Source organism: Hesperophylax consimilis, chromosome 27, assembly GCF_061612785.1.
Source record: "Hesperophylax consimilis isolate HC1 chromosome 27, BYU_Hcon_1.0, whole genome shotgun sequence".
Lineage (NCBI taxonomy): Eukaryota > Metazoa > Arthropoda > Insecta > Trichoptera > Limnephilidae > Hesperophylax > Hesperophylax consimilis.
Window position 1 is genome coordinate 11,913,851 of NC_142862.1, and position 18,061 is coordinate 11,931,911.

The 18,061-nt window shown below is 35.5% G+C and overlaps 1 protein-coding gene across 1 annotated transcript; it reads right to left on the reverse strand.

The window, feature by feature from the left end:
• Nucleotides 1-1,186: 1,186 nt before the first annotated feature.
• On the reverse strand, nucleotides 1,187-16,419 carry Pus10 (Pseudouridine synthase 10). Its single transcript, XM_089647849.1, has 9 exons — nucleotides 16,229-16,419; nucleotides 13,487-13,686; nucleotides 11,952-12,061; nucleotides 10,850-10,989; nucleotides 9,629-9,858; nucleotides 8,038-8,151; nucleotides 5,797-6,012; nucleotides 4,134-4,483; nucleotides 1,187-1,391 (listed from the first exon to the last, which is right to left on the reverse strand). Exons 1-9 carry the CDS (start codon nucleotides 16,343-16,345, stop codon nucleotides 1,198-1,200), a joined length of 1,671 nt encoding a protein of 556 aa, XP_089503975.1. The 5' UTR covers nucleotides 16,346-16,419; the 3' UTR covers nucleotides 1,187-1,197.
• Between the last annotated feature and the right edge of the window lie 1,642 nt (nucleotides 16,420-18,061).

Below are 18,061 nucleotides of genomic sequence, written 5' to 3' on the forward strand. Positions count from 1 at the left end.
AGTTCAGTTATAATGAAGAATGTGATTGTATCGCTAGTAGTGATGATGAGGACCTTTTTACATTTAATAATATTGATTGCAATGACAATGGTTAATAAATAATAAATAAAATTTAATAAATCATTGATTATATTTTCATTATTATGACTATCAATGTAACAACCAAATTTTCTACCAATTTCATCTACATGTCTCAAAATTTTCCTACTTCTATTTCCATTTTTATATTCTATTACTCTAGCTATGTTACTATGTGATAGTGAAGAAGTGGGTTACAACCCAAGTATACAGATAGTGGAAGTGACATTATGCCGCCCAAAAGAAGGAGATGTGCTTATTTCAGTGAAGATAGTAATGAAGAGAATATTGAGATTTCGCAACAACCTTCTATACTGCTTCCTAAGGAAAACATTAAAATGGTAGTCCAATCGAAACCGGTCGACGAATATAACTCGAAATAAAGTGGTTTAAAACTAAGTGTTTGTTTCATTTTGTATAATGTCAAGCCACAAAGTGTTTGCTTTCTTCGATAATTCAATTCATAATTTGTACAACCACCACATATATCTCACCTGAATGTTTCTGTATCACCCACAAATGTATTTTTAACAATATGGAATACTAAATATTACAGAAACATTATGTTGTGTGCTATCTCTAACCAAATTGCACAAATGAATGCCAAAATGTCCTCATGTGTGATAAGAAACTGTTTCTGTTACACTGCAAATACTAGTACGCAAGGAATAACATTTAATTAGAGAAAGCGATAAAGCTATGATATGAACGTAGCAACACACAAGTATAAGGACAACCTGCTGGCCATAGGTGATCTCCTACAGCGTTCTGTATTTACTTAGTGTATGTGAGTAAACGTATCTTGTCATCTCAATCAAACCTGTGATGTAAAATGCATTATTCACCGCAACTTTTGAATACGAAAAACGCTTCCTGATTTTTCTATATCTATTTCATTCGTACACAAATATTTTTGAATGTCTATCTTTACATGTACATGAACAGTGTTTAAATTAAGAATTTACTGGAAACATGAGAGTGTTTGTTACTTCCACATTTTCTTTAAATTTTGTAAGACCATTGTATTATAATGCCATTGTCGTATTAGCTGTTTCACAAATATGTAGATATAAATAAATAAAAAAGAATCAAAGTGATCATAAAAAAGTTTTATTAAAATCAGGTAACATGCAGTTCAACAGTTTTGGGCCAGTCTAGGTTGATGGACTTGACGTCCAGCGCCAGGATGTCCACTTTGAAGCCGAGGATGTCTGTGAGGCTGGGCTTAGTTCTCCCGAAATCGCCATGGACAAACTCCTTGATATAAGTGCCCGCTTCTGTGGTCATCTCTACTATGAACAGGTTTGGCTTATCTGAAAATGAAATTAAAGCTATGTAATATGTATTGTAATGTAGAATCGGTTATGTGACTGAGTGGCCAAATGCGGGGATTCAATTCTCTTCTAGCTAAGTCCTCCATTATTGCACAAACAAAATTTCAGGAACCCAGGACTGTTGGTCTATCTTTTTACATTTTTGCCTATTCGGGAAGCTGGCTAAGGGGCACGGACGCCGTGTCTCGCTTGCGGCTGGTCCAATTGCTCCGCTGATTCTCGGCAGGACTACCAGACGACTGCAACTTAGCTGTTTTGGTCAAGTCGCAATCTCATCTTAATATTTCTCTTACAATTCTTGTAACTTTTTTCTCTTTATCTTTATAAAATTTCAGATGGAACACCAACAGAATGCCTGGACATTGGGGATCTGGAGTCATTTTTATAAAAAGTAGCTTCCTTTATAATTAAAACATTAGTCTTGACGTGTACGGTGAAGTAGGAAATCATCTATTTCCTTAGAATGCCATGGGAAAGTCGTGGACAACTTCTAATATTCTTTCTTTTTATCAAAAAAAGTAAAAAAATAAAAACAAACTTCCATAACATGGATTCTTATTTGGAGAGAAGAAAGGATTAACTTATTTTAAAATTTAAAACAACTCAATTACTGTTAAATTTATTGTGAAATCAGATATGAATGAAGGCAGCAGAATGCAGCCTGCTTATCAAATAATAGTAATAAAATTAGTCTTAAACCATTTTTTAAGTTATTAATTTTACTTTACTGACAATACAGAGGACAGTACATATGTGCATATTTTATTATATTTACCGACAATACAGAGGACAGTACATATCGTCGCTGTGAAATCAAACCGGCATATCTGCAAAATGCTTGTTTTTCACCAGAGCGCTTTAAAGATTTCGCATATGATATTTTCCTTTTAACGTCCGTTTGGTTCACCTCAATGCCACCTTATGCATGAATAAAATTTAGACGAATACTGCTTATTGAAGTAGTAGTTGCAAATAAATCGAAAATTGCTTAAATTAAGAGTAAAATGCAGATATGCCAGTATGGCTTTAAAATCAGTGTAATATTTGCATTTGTGTCACAGTGGCTTCTTCTTTTGGAACCTGTTTAAGGTATAAAAAAAGACAATGTTGTCAATGAAAAAATAATTTATTGCTTCACAATTTTTTTTATAAACAATTAACATAATACTGCTTTTTCCTTTGCTGGTAACTTCAAAGTTTCCCAATCGTTTATGGAAATCTGAATAAATTGACGGTATTATCCCGGCGGTAACTGACTTTAGGATACCATTTTTCTTCTTCTCCTCAATGGTCTCTTGGAATAAGCTTGCATCAGAACAGGATTCACGCTCCCATTGCCCCGTTTATTCCTTTTCTTGGCCTCCTCCCAGGCATGTGATCCGTAGGAGGTTTTGAAGTAAAAGTTGCCGTCGTAAATGAGACAAACATCACACTGATCTTTCTTAGGTGTGAAAGTTTGTATGACTTGAAAAAACCTCTGTACTGGTAGTAGCTGATTCCTGCAAGGTTTGACTCCTTTCTTTCTTTTAGATAATCTCTGTGATCGGCGATAGATTTTCCACCATCGATATACTCCCGAGAACTTTGAGATCTGTAGTAATGACTAGGAACACTTGAGTTTACAGTTGTGGCAAGGAGGCTTCATGCTTCGTTGGTTCACTCTTCCACGGGTTTTAGACTCGTATTCCTCACCGCAGTTTCGCATCTTTCAGTTTGCTAAAGTTTTTTTTATTAAATTTACGTATTTTAATTTATTTTTTTAACCGGGAGAAATTTTACCCGGGTCAGACATTTTGGCATATCTGCCGGTTTGTTTTAGTTGAGGCTGCTATAAACGCCTTTGTTAAGTGCAAACCGGATTATCTGCCAATAAGTCATACAATAAGTCATATCTAGGTAGGAATAAAAATGTAATATTGTGAGATAATCCGGTTTTACTTACATGATGGACGCATTTCCCCCTTGAAAGTTTTGAAGCAACTGGCGTATTGCGGAATAGGTCTGTCTTCTGTTAAAAAAAATGGCGATTCACGCGTAAATGCATACCGGCCCAACGCCATCTGACAGATTTTTATTCAACTATACGACATGCCGGTTCGACATAAAAATAGAAGGGAAAAAAAGAAATTTTTTGACACCAATAGCTCAAAAGCTCCATTTTTGCATATATGCCGGTTTGATTTAACAGCGACGATATGTGCATATTTTATTATATTTACCGACAATACAGAGAACAGTACTACATATGTGCATATTTTATTATACTTACTGACAATACAGAAGACAGTATTAGACATGTGCATATTTTATTATTTAGCCCTTCTCGACAGGTGATGTTTACAAAAAATATTGTAATTTGTTAATTCATTCTCTTCCATAGTAAGCAATCAAAGTAAAAACACCTAGTCCGTTGGAACGGATAGTTTGGTATAAACCCAAAGTCAGTTTCGGCCATAATTTCTTTATATTTTTAACAAGGGTAAATAAATACAACATTTACTACATTCTAACGAGAATCACAAGAGGGCATTTTACAACGAAAAGTATTATGAGGTTAGAAAAATGGGAAACAAATTGTTCTCTCACTCTTCATCTGGTACCCTCTCCTATCCGAGGCTGCCTGTCGTCAGATCAATATGATTTTTCAAACTTATTTCAAATTTTCTAATTTATGTAACATTCAACCATAAAAATCTATAGTTGTGAAGTGAAGATACATACCTTTGACGAATTCTGCTTCCATTTTCAATATCTTCCTTTCTCGTATCAACAATGGCCTTCTATGTAGAACTCTCAATGGAGTCTTCTGCTGTATTTTGATAATTCCGTTGTCATCATTACTAAATGTATTTAACCTATCCAGGTCTTCTTGCATTATTCGGCTCAACGATTCCGATTTGACACCATTCTTTTCCGTGCCATTCTCGAGAGTCGCTGTTGAATCTTGAATTGAATTTTGAACGCTTTCCAAAATGTTATTTTCCATGTTATCGTCTTCTATTTTGACGCAAAGAGCGACATATGTTTTGGATTTTGTTTCTTCGCCCATTTTGAGTATAGTGAGCTCTTCCCTGTATAAAAATAAAACATAAAAATTATTGACCCCTGGAGACTTTTGGGAGATATTTCTCCCAGTATGACACGGACTCATAAAAGTCGTCTCAGTTTATATTACGGTGAGATATGATTTAAACAGTGTTCAAAAAAGTGAACACCATGCATTTGCATTTAAAAGATTACAACAGACACCACAATAAGTTTTATAATACATATATCTAATTAATCTAGATTAATTAGAATTTCGAGTATTGGAATTAATGAGTAATATTTTATCAGATTTTTTAATAAAATAGTATTCGCTTCTTCTATTCACTATTATTTGAACATTTACGTAAATGTTCAAATAATAGTGAAACCGAGAAGCAACCCAGAGCCGGACCGAGGAAGAGATGATAGACTTTGTGGAAGAGGATTGGAGCAGAATGGGAAGGACTGAGGACATAAAGGTCCTTTTCATAAATTCATTTTGATTGAAATTGATGTTGCATTTATCTGTAAAAGAGGGTGTTTTGTCTGCTATGATTATCAAAATGATGTATGGAATTTTTTCTTTTAAGAACTCCGGGAAGTCAACTTTTGAGTTAAGTACAGGAGCATCTGATCAGTGACTAGCCCCCCTTTTTTTGTTACATATGTGAATACCGCACAACAGTCCCAATTACTCCTAACCATCTACCGGTGAGAATATGGCAATCCCAATTGGGTTATGTTGTAAGGCTGAAAGTAGTGGGGAGAGAAAGGAAATGGGGAAGGGGCGGGCTATTCAGATCTGATCATCAAACACGGTGAAAACCATTTCAGGCAGCGTTTCAATTCGGAATGGTGGTCTTATACCACGGCGATACTGAGAGTATCTTTCATTAAATTAAAATTATTAAAGATGAATGAATAAATTTTAAAAGTAATACAAATTCTGGAATGTGCCGCAAATACACTACATATAATTTTTATTGAACCAATTGTGAAACAACACAAACTAATTAAATGAAATTTACTTGCGCATGCCGGGACTCGACCCGTGACCTCTGGATTGCTAGTCGAGAGCCTTACCCACTGCAGCGCTAGGCACCCACAAAGTGGGTAGATAGCTTTCACAATTGAGAGCCAGGCTTTCACAATATGGGCCCCCAATTTTAAAAATTAATTAGTTTATATTTGAACTTTCCAGTAGCCCATTATGTTTAAACTTATCAGTTGCAAGCTGACATAATGCTTTCACCGTTAATCAAAAGATGGCACTAATCCGTTTCCAATGAAAATAACCATGAATCACATTTCAAGTTGATTCAGTTTGTTGAGTTGGGGTGTCTTTGGCGGTACTGACCTGCTGACAATCTGTAGATCCCTCACTTGTATGAGGGAGTGGTCCTGGCACATAGTGCGCGTGAGGGCGGCTAGGCTTGGGGGGTCGAGGCGCGCCCCCTTGGGGTCGGAGATCTCCACAGCGAAGGGCCGGCCCAGCCCGAGGCACCTGACATCCACGTCCTCACGCCCCGACGACAGAAACTTCAAGCGGTTGCCCGCTTCTTCCGGAGGTATGCTGGAAATTGACAAAAAATAACCAATATTTACATATCTGCACTTCAACCCCTTGGAACATGGGTGAGAAACATGAACCCGCAAGCACTTTTGGTGCGGCCTTTATATAATTATTTTTTAATAAAAACCTTACATTCCGAAAGCGAGAATGGTTTTCATTCACGGTGTATCAGATACATTTTGAAGTTAGTTTAATATTAAAATAAATATTAAAACATATTCATCATCGACGTATTTGTCTAATCGATTTGACCAACTACAATAGCAGTTCAGTGAAATCATGACTACCTTCAGGTGCACTGCAATGTGCAGTGTATAAAGATATTGTCCACGAAAATTCCTAAATAAAACGTTGACATGGTAGATGCCTCTCAATTATTTAAAATATAATTTTCAATATTATGTTTGGCTCTGAGATATTACAAAATATTAGCTGTCTTTTAAGAGTTAAGCTGATATGTTTTAAAGGTTTCCGTTTTAAACAATACTAAAATATTTCCCTTTAAGAAAATACCAAAGAATATTTGTTTAAGGCGATGCCATACGTCGTGTAACATTTTGAATCAAGCCGCTAACAATAACACCCCTTATGTAGATGGCGATAAGGTTTAAATTCCCGTTCAACACCATCCGTCTTTTTTGATAAATACTAGAAAAAAACATGGCCAAAAAGTGGCTTTTATTTTATTTTGCGGACGTTCAGACACAAATATTTAATTGTTTTACGATCATTTTATAAAGAATTTAATTTGCCACATTATACAATAAAACCGTAACCGAAAATGCGTTCGTAAGTAGGAGATTTTGAACTTTAAAGCAGTTTTTATAGGCCTGACACATTATTTTTTCTAGGCAAGACTTATCTAAAAAATACTGGATTATATAGTAGGCCAAGATGTGTTCTACTCGCAGTATTTAATTAAAGCATCTAAAACATTTCTAAGTGATCAAATTTTCAAACCGAAAAAACATGATTTTGCATTACTACGTATGGCATCACCAATATTGTTGGGATATTGACTCAAAAATAAAAATGGAAAAATTTATTGGTATGCGCTATGCACCAAGAAAATTTTGGACTGCGGTGCTTTTTCTGTGTCTTTGTGAATGTCATAAATCATATTCTTCTCCCGAAGACCTTCACCACATACATACTACAATTGGGAATACCAGAGAAAAAATTTCGCCTGCAGCGCCTTTTCCATTTGTTTGTGGATATAATAATTCATATTCCACTCCTTTCACCCACACCTCATACCTACCCCAAGGGGATACACATTGCACATGTTGTGCTATTCAAAACAAATTTATAGGAAACTATTCTCGCATTCCAAGTGCAGTTATAAATTTCTACCTGTAGACTCGTTTGTGAACAAAACATTTGGTCACGCATTTTTCTATTTTTTTCTTCAAAGAATTCTTGTCAAGTTACGATAATATATAGAGGATTCTGACCCCCTTCACGTGGGTGCAGTGCATAGGTGGTACTCCAAATATCCAAACGGACCTCGACCAACCTCCGCCTTAGAATAATAAGATTTCATCCACAGACACTATAAATAGCAATAATGAAAATATGTATGGTATTAAGTCGATTTGCAGTAGTGTGATTAAATACTGTTGGTGACATGCGTAGTGTTATCTCCCTTGTTTCTATTATTACAGCCGTACAATAAAGACTAACACAAAAAGTGCCTTATGGGCGTATTTCGTGATTCAAATATAAGTCCAATTTGGGCCTATATTTCCTTACAAAACTGTGTTTCACCATGATTACGAAATTCAAATGAAATGGCGATAAAAATTTCAGGCAAGAGTAAGAGAGACAGACCGCATGCTAAATGGTGTAGAAACAAAAGGTACTAAGTCAGTGGCACATTTATTTTCATCGAAAGCAATGTCATCCGATAATGGGATCTAGGGAGAGTTAGTTTAGAGTTGATTATCACATAACATTATAGTGTCAGACGGAACCTTGTTTATTCTGAGGGGTAGATTTGTCAAATAATATATGATGAGTTGTTACTTGTAGAGCTCAGCGACAGGTTTGAATATGATGTCCTGAATAGAGGACTCCATCATGCGCTTTCCGTCCAGGATCCAGGGCGTCTGGCACAGTTCTCGCGAGAACTTGCTGTATCTGAAACCATGAATAAAAATTATATGCCGCTTTAAAACAAGTCTAATTTTTCTAACTTGAAAAAAAATATTAATGCATGTTGTTTATTGGTGAAATTAAATCGTATCATAAATAAATAATACTAATTTCAGTTGTATATGTCTGTCTGTGTAACTTTGGTTGAATGAACTCGGATTCGTTTTGAATTTAAGTGTCATTGGAACCGATTGTTTCAAGAATTTAGATAAGTGATAAGTACCTACCTATAAAATAATATTTTTAACAGAAAATTATTTTAATTGCCATTTTGAAAATTGGAACTGATTTGTCAAGAATTCAGACTATGTATCATGTAGTCTATTACGGGTCTACAACACAAACATGATTTCCTTTATGAGTATGTCGGTCCGACCGACGGATCTTTTCAAACCCAGACGAGTGATTAAGTAGGTACCGACCTCCTTTATTCTATGGTACCTACCAGTAATATTTATTTATTTATATATCATTACACGCCCTAATGGGCTTTTACACACTACAAAGTTTAATAGTAGAGTATCATAGTTATTATAAATTTTACAAAATTAAAACAATAAAGGAAACATAATACAACGAAAAAAGAAAAAATATTAAATGTTACAACAAAAGCATATAATAAAATAAGATACATTAGTAAAAATGATAAGAAGTCTCACATAAATCGATATTCAAAATAAAAAAAATATATATTGCGGAAATTATAGATGTCTATTTGGATCTCGATATATAAAAGAATTGAAATAAACAATATTTATATTGATTATTTTTAAGATGAAATATATCTCCCAGATCAGAGTATTTATTTCCGAGACTGTGAAGTCTTGGAATCGGGGAATTTTGATAAGACCTGGTGTCCTGGTGTTGTAAAAATAAAAGGGTAGTAAATTTCGGCAAGATCTTTTGGGTATGTGGATGCTGATTAATTGGAGTAACTCAGAACAGTCAATTTTGTAATGAAGTATTTTATGTAGTACTATTAAATCTGTGTTAATTCTTCTTTCTGAAAGTTTTAATAGGGACAATTTATCTACATAGTAAGTAGTTATAATCAATGTTTTCTACAGGAATATGCAATTAATAGTTTATATACTTCAGGAACTTATGTTGAATCTTTTCAATGTTATCGGAATGAATATTGTAAAAGGGAGACCATAACGTAGAGTTATACTCTAGTTGGCATCTAACAAGGGTTTTGTACAACATGATAAATGTGCCTAAATTATTGAAGTCTTTTGAAACTCTCAAAACAAATCCAAGAGTCTTAAGATAAGATAAATATATTTTATACAGCTTACTTTGGCAGGTCATATTTGAGTGGAACTAAGCAAGTCAAGTGATTTTTCACAGAGGACAATTAGTAAATGGAACTGGACAAAACAGAACGTAATAAGACGATAGGTTAGGATAGTTTTCTATTGTTTTGTCATGGGAACAACCAGTAAATAGACAAAAGATTTACCTCCCCGCCAAATAGATGGGTTGGTGCAGGCACTCAGCCCCCTCGCAGCGGGCCCCCTGCTGCGGCACGTCCGGGGGGCAGCGGAAGTGCAGACGGAACACCTCGGGGGCCACTTCAGCCAGCAGGCCCTCCACGCCCTTGCGCGTGAACACCTCGCCGCGAAACTTGCGGTGGGCACGCGAGCGTTCCTCGAAAACACGGGGGCACATGCGCTGGAGGGACTCCAGCTCCTGGGTAATAGATTTATCGTACTTGTTAAACTATATTTATGCACAGCTTAACAGCATATAGTGAGAGGAATTAAACAATAGAAGGTTTGACAGACTTTAACGGTCCTCGACAGTATATTTGTTTTTCGAATTCTAGTAAATGAATGAATATGTAAAATTCTTGATGAGGAAAAGCAATATTTTTGTGGACTACAAAATTATACCATAAAAATTGATTGACAAAAATATAGTTGGAAGTACAAATAATTTGAATGCTGTGTGGTCTGTGTATAACGGTTTAAAAAAAATATTGAGGGTAAGAAATTGGTAAAAGGACATGTACAATATTCATTTTATAAATTTATAATTGAAAATTCTGTTAAGATTTTGGAAAAATGAAGGAAGAAGGCAAAAATTAAAGGAGGAGATAACTAGGAGGGCTTGAAGAAGGCTGTTTAAGGAATTATCAGGAATTATCGTAGATTCATCTAGATTGTCTCGCTAAAGGTAAACAACATGACCTACCTGTCTACGAGTACCTACTTGCGAGTGAACTACCTACTCGCGACGTCTAGAGCTACCTACGACAATACGTTGCGAGTTGGTCTAGCACATTACGCGAATTCGCTAGAAGGTTCTAGCCTGTTGCCTAGACATAATTTCAGCGTCAACGAAAATTCCAGTAGGACCCAGACTGAGCGAGTTGTCTCCATTTTACCTGCGATCTCGCATACCTACTGATGCCATCGGCCGGCCAGCAGTCAGTAAGTCAGCCAACAATTAACAAGGCCCAACGAGTGACAACCCGCGCGTAGGACAACATTCCCGGGTCTGCACGGTTCAAACATTGGTCCCAAGTCATATCACATTCGGCAACCTGACTCAATAAAACACTGTGACCTTCACGACCTCTTTATATATGCATACAACAAAAAAAATGGTTTGCACTTACAAAAAGAACCTTGCTACTATTCAGAATTTTTTACACATAATATAGGGGCCTAATTCTCACTTGTGTGTCTTGTGCGTATGTCATATTGGCCTTAATCATGTACTGACATGTGGCGCCTGAATTCATCGTCTTCCCAATGGCCTCAGCCATCTTCACTCCAAATGACCACTTCCATGCCTCCTTCAGGGACGTAAGGTTGTCTGCAAATAAATGGCAATCTATGAATCCATCATAACATGAGTATGTATATATATCAGTTAGCACAGCACATGATTTCACAAGCATTCCCATCAAAACAAGACATAAAATAACATACATATTGCGCGGAAAAGAAATGCTATAATTTTTAATCTTTTGTGTTAATTTGAGTTGGTTGGGCTGGTTAAAATCAATTGCTAAAGACTACCCTTATAAATCCATGAATATGCATGTACCTAAAGTTTCAAATCAAGTCGATGACACTACAAACCTTAGGCTGTAAATAGAGCCACGTGCACGTCGGTCGCTTGCGGTAGTATATAGGTGATTGAATGAAGAGATGTAGTGCCACGCGATTCGCTACGCGCTGCCAGCTCGTCAGCGCTATGTCGTCAGTCGACCGATGGTATGTGTGGCACTATTTCTAGCCTTAGAACATAGGTTCCCAATAAACGGGTTGCGACCCAAATCGGTAGCGAAACAGTTAAAAAAAGAAGATTTTGTAGTAATAATATTCAGTTTAATTAGTGTCACGATGTTTGAATAAAATTATCATTTTTTAAATACCCGGATATAACCTGCTGTTTACGAAAAGTTATGTCACCACAAATATTCATCTGAATATACATATATTCATTAGAATATCCGACATACGACTTGCGCTAGCTTAGACAAACGTGTATGTGTGGGTGTGGAATGGAAGTCGGAACAGTTCCTTGGAACAACAAGGTTCTATCTGCCTTTGCACTTGATACTATGAGAAAGTGAATTTGAAGAACATATTGTAACTGAATTTTCTGTGTGTTTAAGAATATGCCAGATAAAACCTTGTTGTCCCAAGGGCATGAGCTTGTATGTACAATCAACTGAAAGAAGTTGGATACCTCTGCCGTAGAGAACCCTTTAAATCATTCAGTCACCTTAGTTTATTTGTCCACAAAATAAATAAATACCGCATGATTACCTGGTTTCCACCTGGGTAGTCTCTCCTGCAGATAAAGGTTGATGGAGTGCTCCCTCAGGAAGAGGGACATGGGAGAAGTGAGGGCACAGGCAAATGTTTCACTGTCGTAGCTGGAAATCAATGGAATATTTAAAGTTAACTTTACTGCTTCTGATCGTCACATTAAAAATGTTAAATTTTAATATTTTATAAATAATGATGCCACCTCCTAATTTAAAAAAAATATTTTGATGAAAATGTGTTATTTATTTAAAGAGTTATTAATAATTATTAGCGACAATAGAATTAGTTTTTTGATATCTCCAAAAATGACGAAGTTATGAGCTGACTATAAAGTGAACTTGGGTAAATCGTGGTATCTTATGATATCACACCAAGCTTTCAAAAAAATAACTACATCGTTCTACATGTCCTCAGCATGTTATATATATGAGAAATTCGTTAAAAAAACATGGTATTTCGCTGTAGTAGACAACCTTATTATTGATTTTAAAAACAATATAAAACTGCAAATTCACAAATGGTTTGAATTTGTCTTTGACTTAAGTAACATTGTTTAGCAGTCAGCGTTATATGACAGCTGTGCCTTCAAATATTGGCAGGTGTGTCGTCACAAATGCCCTCCGGTCAAATGTATCATTTTAGTGGCAAATCAAAGATTGCCTATTTTTAATTGTTTTAGAAATATTATTCCTCTGCAGAGGCGGCTCTAGGATACCAGAAGTAGAAGGTCAATTGAAAAAAAAAGAATATGAAATGTTAATATATATTGCTAATGCGTATTGAATATTATAAAAATGCCAAAATTTATAACTTTTCGTTTTAAAATATCGTTTTTAACCTCTTTATTTTTCTCTCTTGTAACGTAAACTAATTGTCACTTTATTTGAATACGTTGTCACGATTCACAGAATTTCACATTTTAAATTATTCCACGCAAATTACATCAACAATGACATAATTTCACGAACTAAAATTCAAGTTCAAGATGGCTATCGTTATCACAAAAAAAACTTTGGACTGACATTTTATCACATCTCCCTCTAATACCTTAAAAATCCTAGGGCGTAAATATCTCTATCTCACCACGGTCGTGTCCGAAAACACGTATGATACCAAGCATTTGTCAGACATTATAGTGTTTACCTCCTTTGTCTCTATGGCAAAGAGAAAGAAAGGATATTGGTTTGGGACAAAATTTAAAGTGACCCATGCTAGGACATGCAATAACTTCTCATTTGGACGCTAGATGGCACTGGAATGAATCGAAAAAACGTATGACTATACACAAATAAAATCTAAATTAATAATCGGGTAGTTTGTTAAATCCTTTTTTTTTATATTAATACTATTGCAGCATATTTTTGGGAGATCATTGCCCAAATGACCTTCTAAGAAGAGCCAAGCCGCCACTGTTCCTTAGTATAAAAATAAAATTCCATTACAATAAATTTTTTTGATAGGTTTATGCAGATCTTCACAAATAGGCAGTGAATTCTGGATAATATGTATAATTGAAAGATGACCTCGCTTACTTCTTCTCTTCTACTATTTGTTTGATGGTGTCCAGCATATCGGGCCAGGACTCTTTCTGCAGTAGTCCGAGGCAGCAGATACACGGATTGTGTTTGCGGCGCTTACTTGAAGGTTCCCCATCAGCCTCGGGGGATTCTGGCTCCCGACTACTCTCAGCCTCCTCCGCATCATCAGTTGGTTCCGTCACACTGGTGTCTAGCTAGAAGAGAAGTATAAACATTACTTTGCTGGCAATTGATGATTTTCCAATTGTGATTAATTTTGATTGATGTCGAACAACACACACATTCTGTTTTTACATGGAGACACATTAAAAAAAACCTTACAAAATAAGTACGTGAAAACAGGTGTATTGTATGAAAATTACTCAAGGATGTTGAAAAATTTATGAGTAGTTGAGTTGCAGAACACGCTCTGAAAAATTCTGTTGGTTTTAATAAATTCACAAAAAAACCTTTGAAATAAATTGAATTTTAATATTTTCCATGAAATATCAATAGAATAATGTATAGTTATTTAAATATTTAGCATAAAATTCACGATTCATACACATTATTGGGTAGGGTTTGCACGAGGGTGGAAAAAATATAGGGTGCGGTAAATGTTTCCCTAGCTGCCGCACTTTTCATAGGCACAGATTATGGAAATTACGCTTCATTTCAACTAAATTACTTTTTTTTTTTTCTTTACACCACACTGGAGGCCCTTGGGAAAATGCTTTCCCTTAGGGCCTGTCATTTCTGGGGATGATGTGTGGAGGGTATTTTTAAGGAGAGGAAGGAGTGAACATGGGTAAGAAGGCAGTTTGTTGACAAGTCCTTGGTGCCAAACCCGGTCAAATGCCTTGGAGATACGAGTGCAACCGTTTGGGTCTCACCGTAAATTTCCAGGCATTGCCCCCAAACATGCTTCATATATGCGAGATAATCGCCGCACAAGCTATTTCTGCAGCGCACCTCTGCAATGCCAGGACAGGTATTCCGTCAGGCCCGCTAGCTTTACTAACATCGAGCCCGCGTAAGACCTGGAGTACACCCCAATGCTAGCTCCTTAGCTTTTTCATATGGAAACCACAGTGAAGAACCAACGGCAGGATAGCACCTCGATCATCGAGGGTTGAGTTTTCCGCAAACATTTTACCTAATTTTATTTTATTTTATTTTAATAAGTTGGTCTTCTCGGTGGCGGTATTTGCTAGTGAGCAGTCAGGTCTGGTAAGAGGTTGTAGACTGGATTTGCGGAAATTGCGACCTATTGAGCCCGCAAGCGACCAGAACGCTCTGCTGTCATGCGGGCAGGCAGCCAGATTTGTGCTGATCTGCAGGTCGTGCTCGAATTTTGTCCTATTTACGATTTTCTTGCATTACTATAAGAAGCAACGATTTATGTTGGGATAGACGGTAAAAGATGCATTATAATTCCATTTTTATTCAAAGTCCCCCATTTACCTCATAAAAATATCACTTTGCCGCCAATTTGGACTTTCTGGTATGGAGTAACGCTTGCGAAAGTTTCATTTCAATCTAAATACGAATAAATTACTTAATTAACAGAAACTAAGAACTTAATAAGCTATTTTGTGCATGTAAATAGATGTTTCTTGTTAGAGTGTAATTTCCATAATCCGTTCTAATAAGAACGGATGGTAAAGGTTACGAATTCCGCTTCACGGTAAATACGCAATATTTCACTTTCAAATAAATGGATTTAGCTTTATTAATTCAAAACATGATTTATTATGTCGGGGGAGACGGAAAATAAGCACTTTTAATTTTAATTTCGTTTATTAAGTCACTTACGCGATATGTCACACGAGATTTCAAAGAAACAAAAGAATGTGACATTTGCCGGAATTACCACAACTAGTTATTTACCTAGCCAGTGCGCAGGTTAGGTACAGTACCTACCTACGAACTAATTCAGTTAAAGAAAATAAAATCTTGAAATTATTGAATTAATATATGTAACCTAACCTAATCTAACTGTGATTTTCTATAGCAAAAAAATGCCCCTTTAATAACGCCTGCTCGCGTCCCCTTTAGAGTTATATCCCAGTTTTCAAATAGTATGTGGGCTACGCTAGGTTTGTATAGACTGGTTTGTGATTTAATTCTAATACCTATTTTCCATGTTCTAACCTAACCTAAACTAAACTACCTAAACGGAATACGTTTAATCACATTTTATTCTATTTGTTTGTTATTCGGGTTATTTGATTTAATTTTATGTTGATTATTTGTTATAAATAATACATTGACTTACATATTAATATGGATTAATTATACACGATGATATTATTTATTTTATATGGCAATACTATTTTTTTTTTGGTTGGCAGCAGTGTCTATGAAATATTTTGTAGATATGAATTACGATATTATGAATATAATCCAACTCTTGATATGAATATAGTCGCCGTCGGAGGCGCCGCATACTAATTGACATATCGCGTAAGTGACTTAATATACGAAATTAAAATTAAAAGTGCGTATATTTCCGTCTCCCCCGACATAATAAATCATGTTTTGAATTAATAAAGCTAAATCCATTTATTTGAAAGTGAAATATTGCGTATTAAGAGTGAAGCGGAATAGGAGAAAATTAATGTACTTTATTTATATATAATACAAGACCGTACGCACAGTAAACTTAGAAGATACATAACATATGGTGGTTACAAAAGAGTTTTTAGCGGCAAGAATATTATTGTGGCGGTCTTTTAAATGAAAACATAACCTTACTTTTTTAAAAGCGTTGTCGGCGTCCGCGTAGAAAGCAGGGTTCTTCGAGCCAATATATCTCAAGATGCAAGCTTTACAGCAGCCTATGCTTTGCAATATTTTGTTTATTTCCATCATCTTTGTTATATTAATTTTAAAAAAACTTTTAAACCGCAATACAGTACTGACAGTTCTTGTCAAACTTAACCACAGACAAATCACGGCATAAATAAACAGTAATCACTAGCGATGGGCGGAATCGATGAATCATCGATGGTTTACTCGATCTTTTTTACCATTCGAAATATCTCGATTCATTGTCAGAATTAATTCGAATGCAACTCCGAGACAATCGTTTTGAAACGTCATCGAAAGTCGTCGCTGTGATTGGTCAGAAACAATCGATGCCAGCCAAGCGTTGTGATTGGTCAGAATTAATTCGAATGCACGGTCTGAAATAATCGTTTTCAAATGTCATCGAAAGTGGAATCGAGACAATCGCTCTGAAATGTCAGAAATCATTCGAATGTTCAGTCCAAAACAATCGTTTTCAAACTGTCAGAATGCGTTCGAAAACGCAAATCGATTCTCACATTCGAGACGTTATATTTCGAGATGTCAAAATATCTCAGATTGCTTGACAAACGAAATATTTTATAAGTACATTGTTGGCTGCCTACTGAAGCATGTTGATGTTATAATCAACCTCGTGTGTGAATTGTAAATTATGAATTAATACTTTTAGGTGACGATTTACGTTTCCAGTAGGTATAGTTTATGTGTAAAAGATTTTCATGGTGATAGTTTTTCACAATTGAAGGTTTAATACCTACCTATGTTATTTTTAGGTTATGTATCATCTATTCGGGACATTCGGGTAGTGTATATTTAAAATAAAATAAACCAATAACTTAGCAAACACCATTTTTATATTTAATGCTGATCGGGTTTCACTACAACCGTAGCTTCTTCGGGCAGTATACAATATTCAGTATATATTAAACTCATCAAGTGACATGTGTTCGTTCATATAAACATAATATATCTGCTACCTATGCTACGAACAAATATATTTAATTTATTTGAAATTAACATGAGTGAAATTATGCATACTCGAAACTTATTAATTATTTATAAAAATGTTAATTGCATATGCATACATATTTGAAATTCGTGGCTAACAGGAATAATACTAATGTTGCTAGCAGACAACAAGGGAATCATTGCCAGGAATGAAAATTAGTGATTGAAATTTCGCTAGTACCTGCTTACCAAAAATATTGCCATACTAATGAAAATAAATTACAACCTGAATATGCAAACAATTTTTTTTACGATAGGAATAGTCTTGTTATTCGAGTTTCTATTTTCGAATCCTATCCCCCCCCCCCCGACGGAAAAATTTTTGCCCCTGTCCGTTGCTATTGCTCCCGCACTCCGAGCGATTCATTCGAATGGATCATTCGATTCTTTTGATGTTTCGGTTAAAAAAAATCGATTATATAAATATTTCGATCGTTCCCATCACTAGTACAGGGTTCCTTTTTATTTTACTTTGTCCATGGACTTAGAGCTTGTTACAACATTGACCTAAAAGGGATTTTTAGGTCCATGGCTTTTTAGGAATTGACTTAATAAGCCCAGGATGGAACTATTCGAGATAAATTTGAAGCCGCGGGATGAAGGGGAAGATGTATGAAAAATGCTAATGTTGGCTGATTTTTTTAATAATATATCCCATTCCCTGTCTCAACAAAAAAAAATATATAAGCCGTTATAATTTCACTAAAAATATGAAAATAAAATAAAAAGAGTATCTGGATTATTTTTTATAGTGAATATATTTCTTAATGT

Bases quoted from the DNA above. Each gene is read 5' to 3' on its own strand.
- Pus10 (XM_089647849.1), bottom strand. From the start codon at position 16,345: ATGATGGAAATAAACAAAATATTGCAAAGCATAGGCTGCTGTAAAGCT. The intron at 12,062-13,486 runs GTAAGCGAGGTC...ATTGATTTCCAG, and splicing joins CAAATAGTAGAAGAGAAGAA to CTACGACAGTGAAACATTTG. The intron at 9,859-10,849 runs GTGAGAATTAGG...TCTATTACCCAG, and splicing joins CATACGCACAAGACACACAA to GAGCTGGAGTCCCTCCAGCG.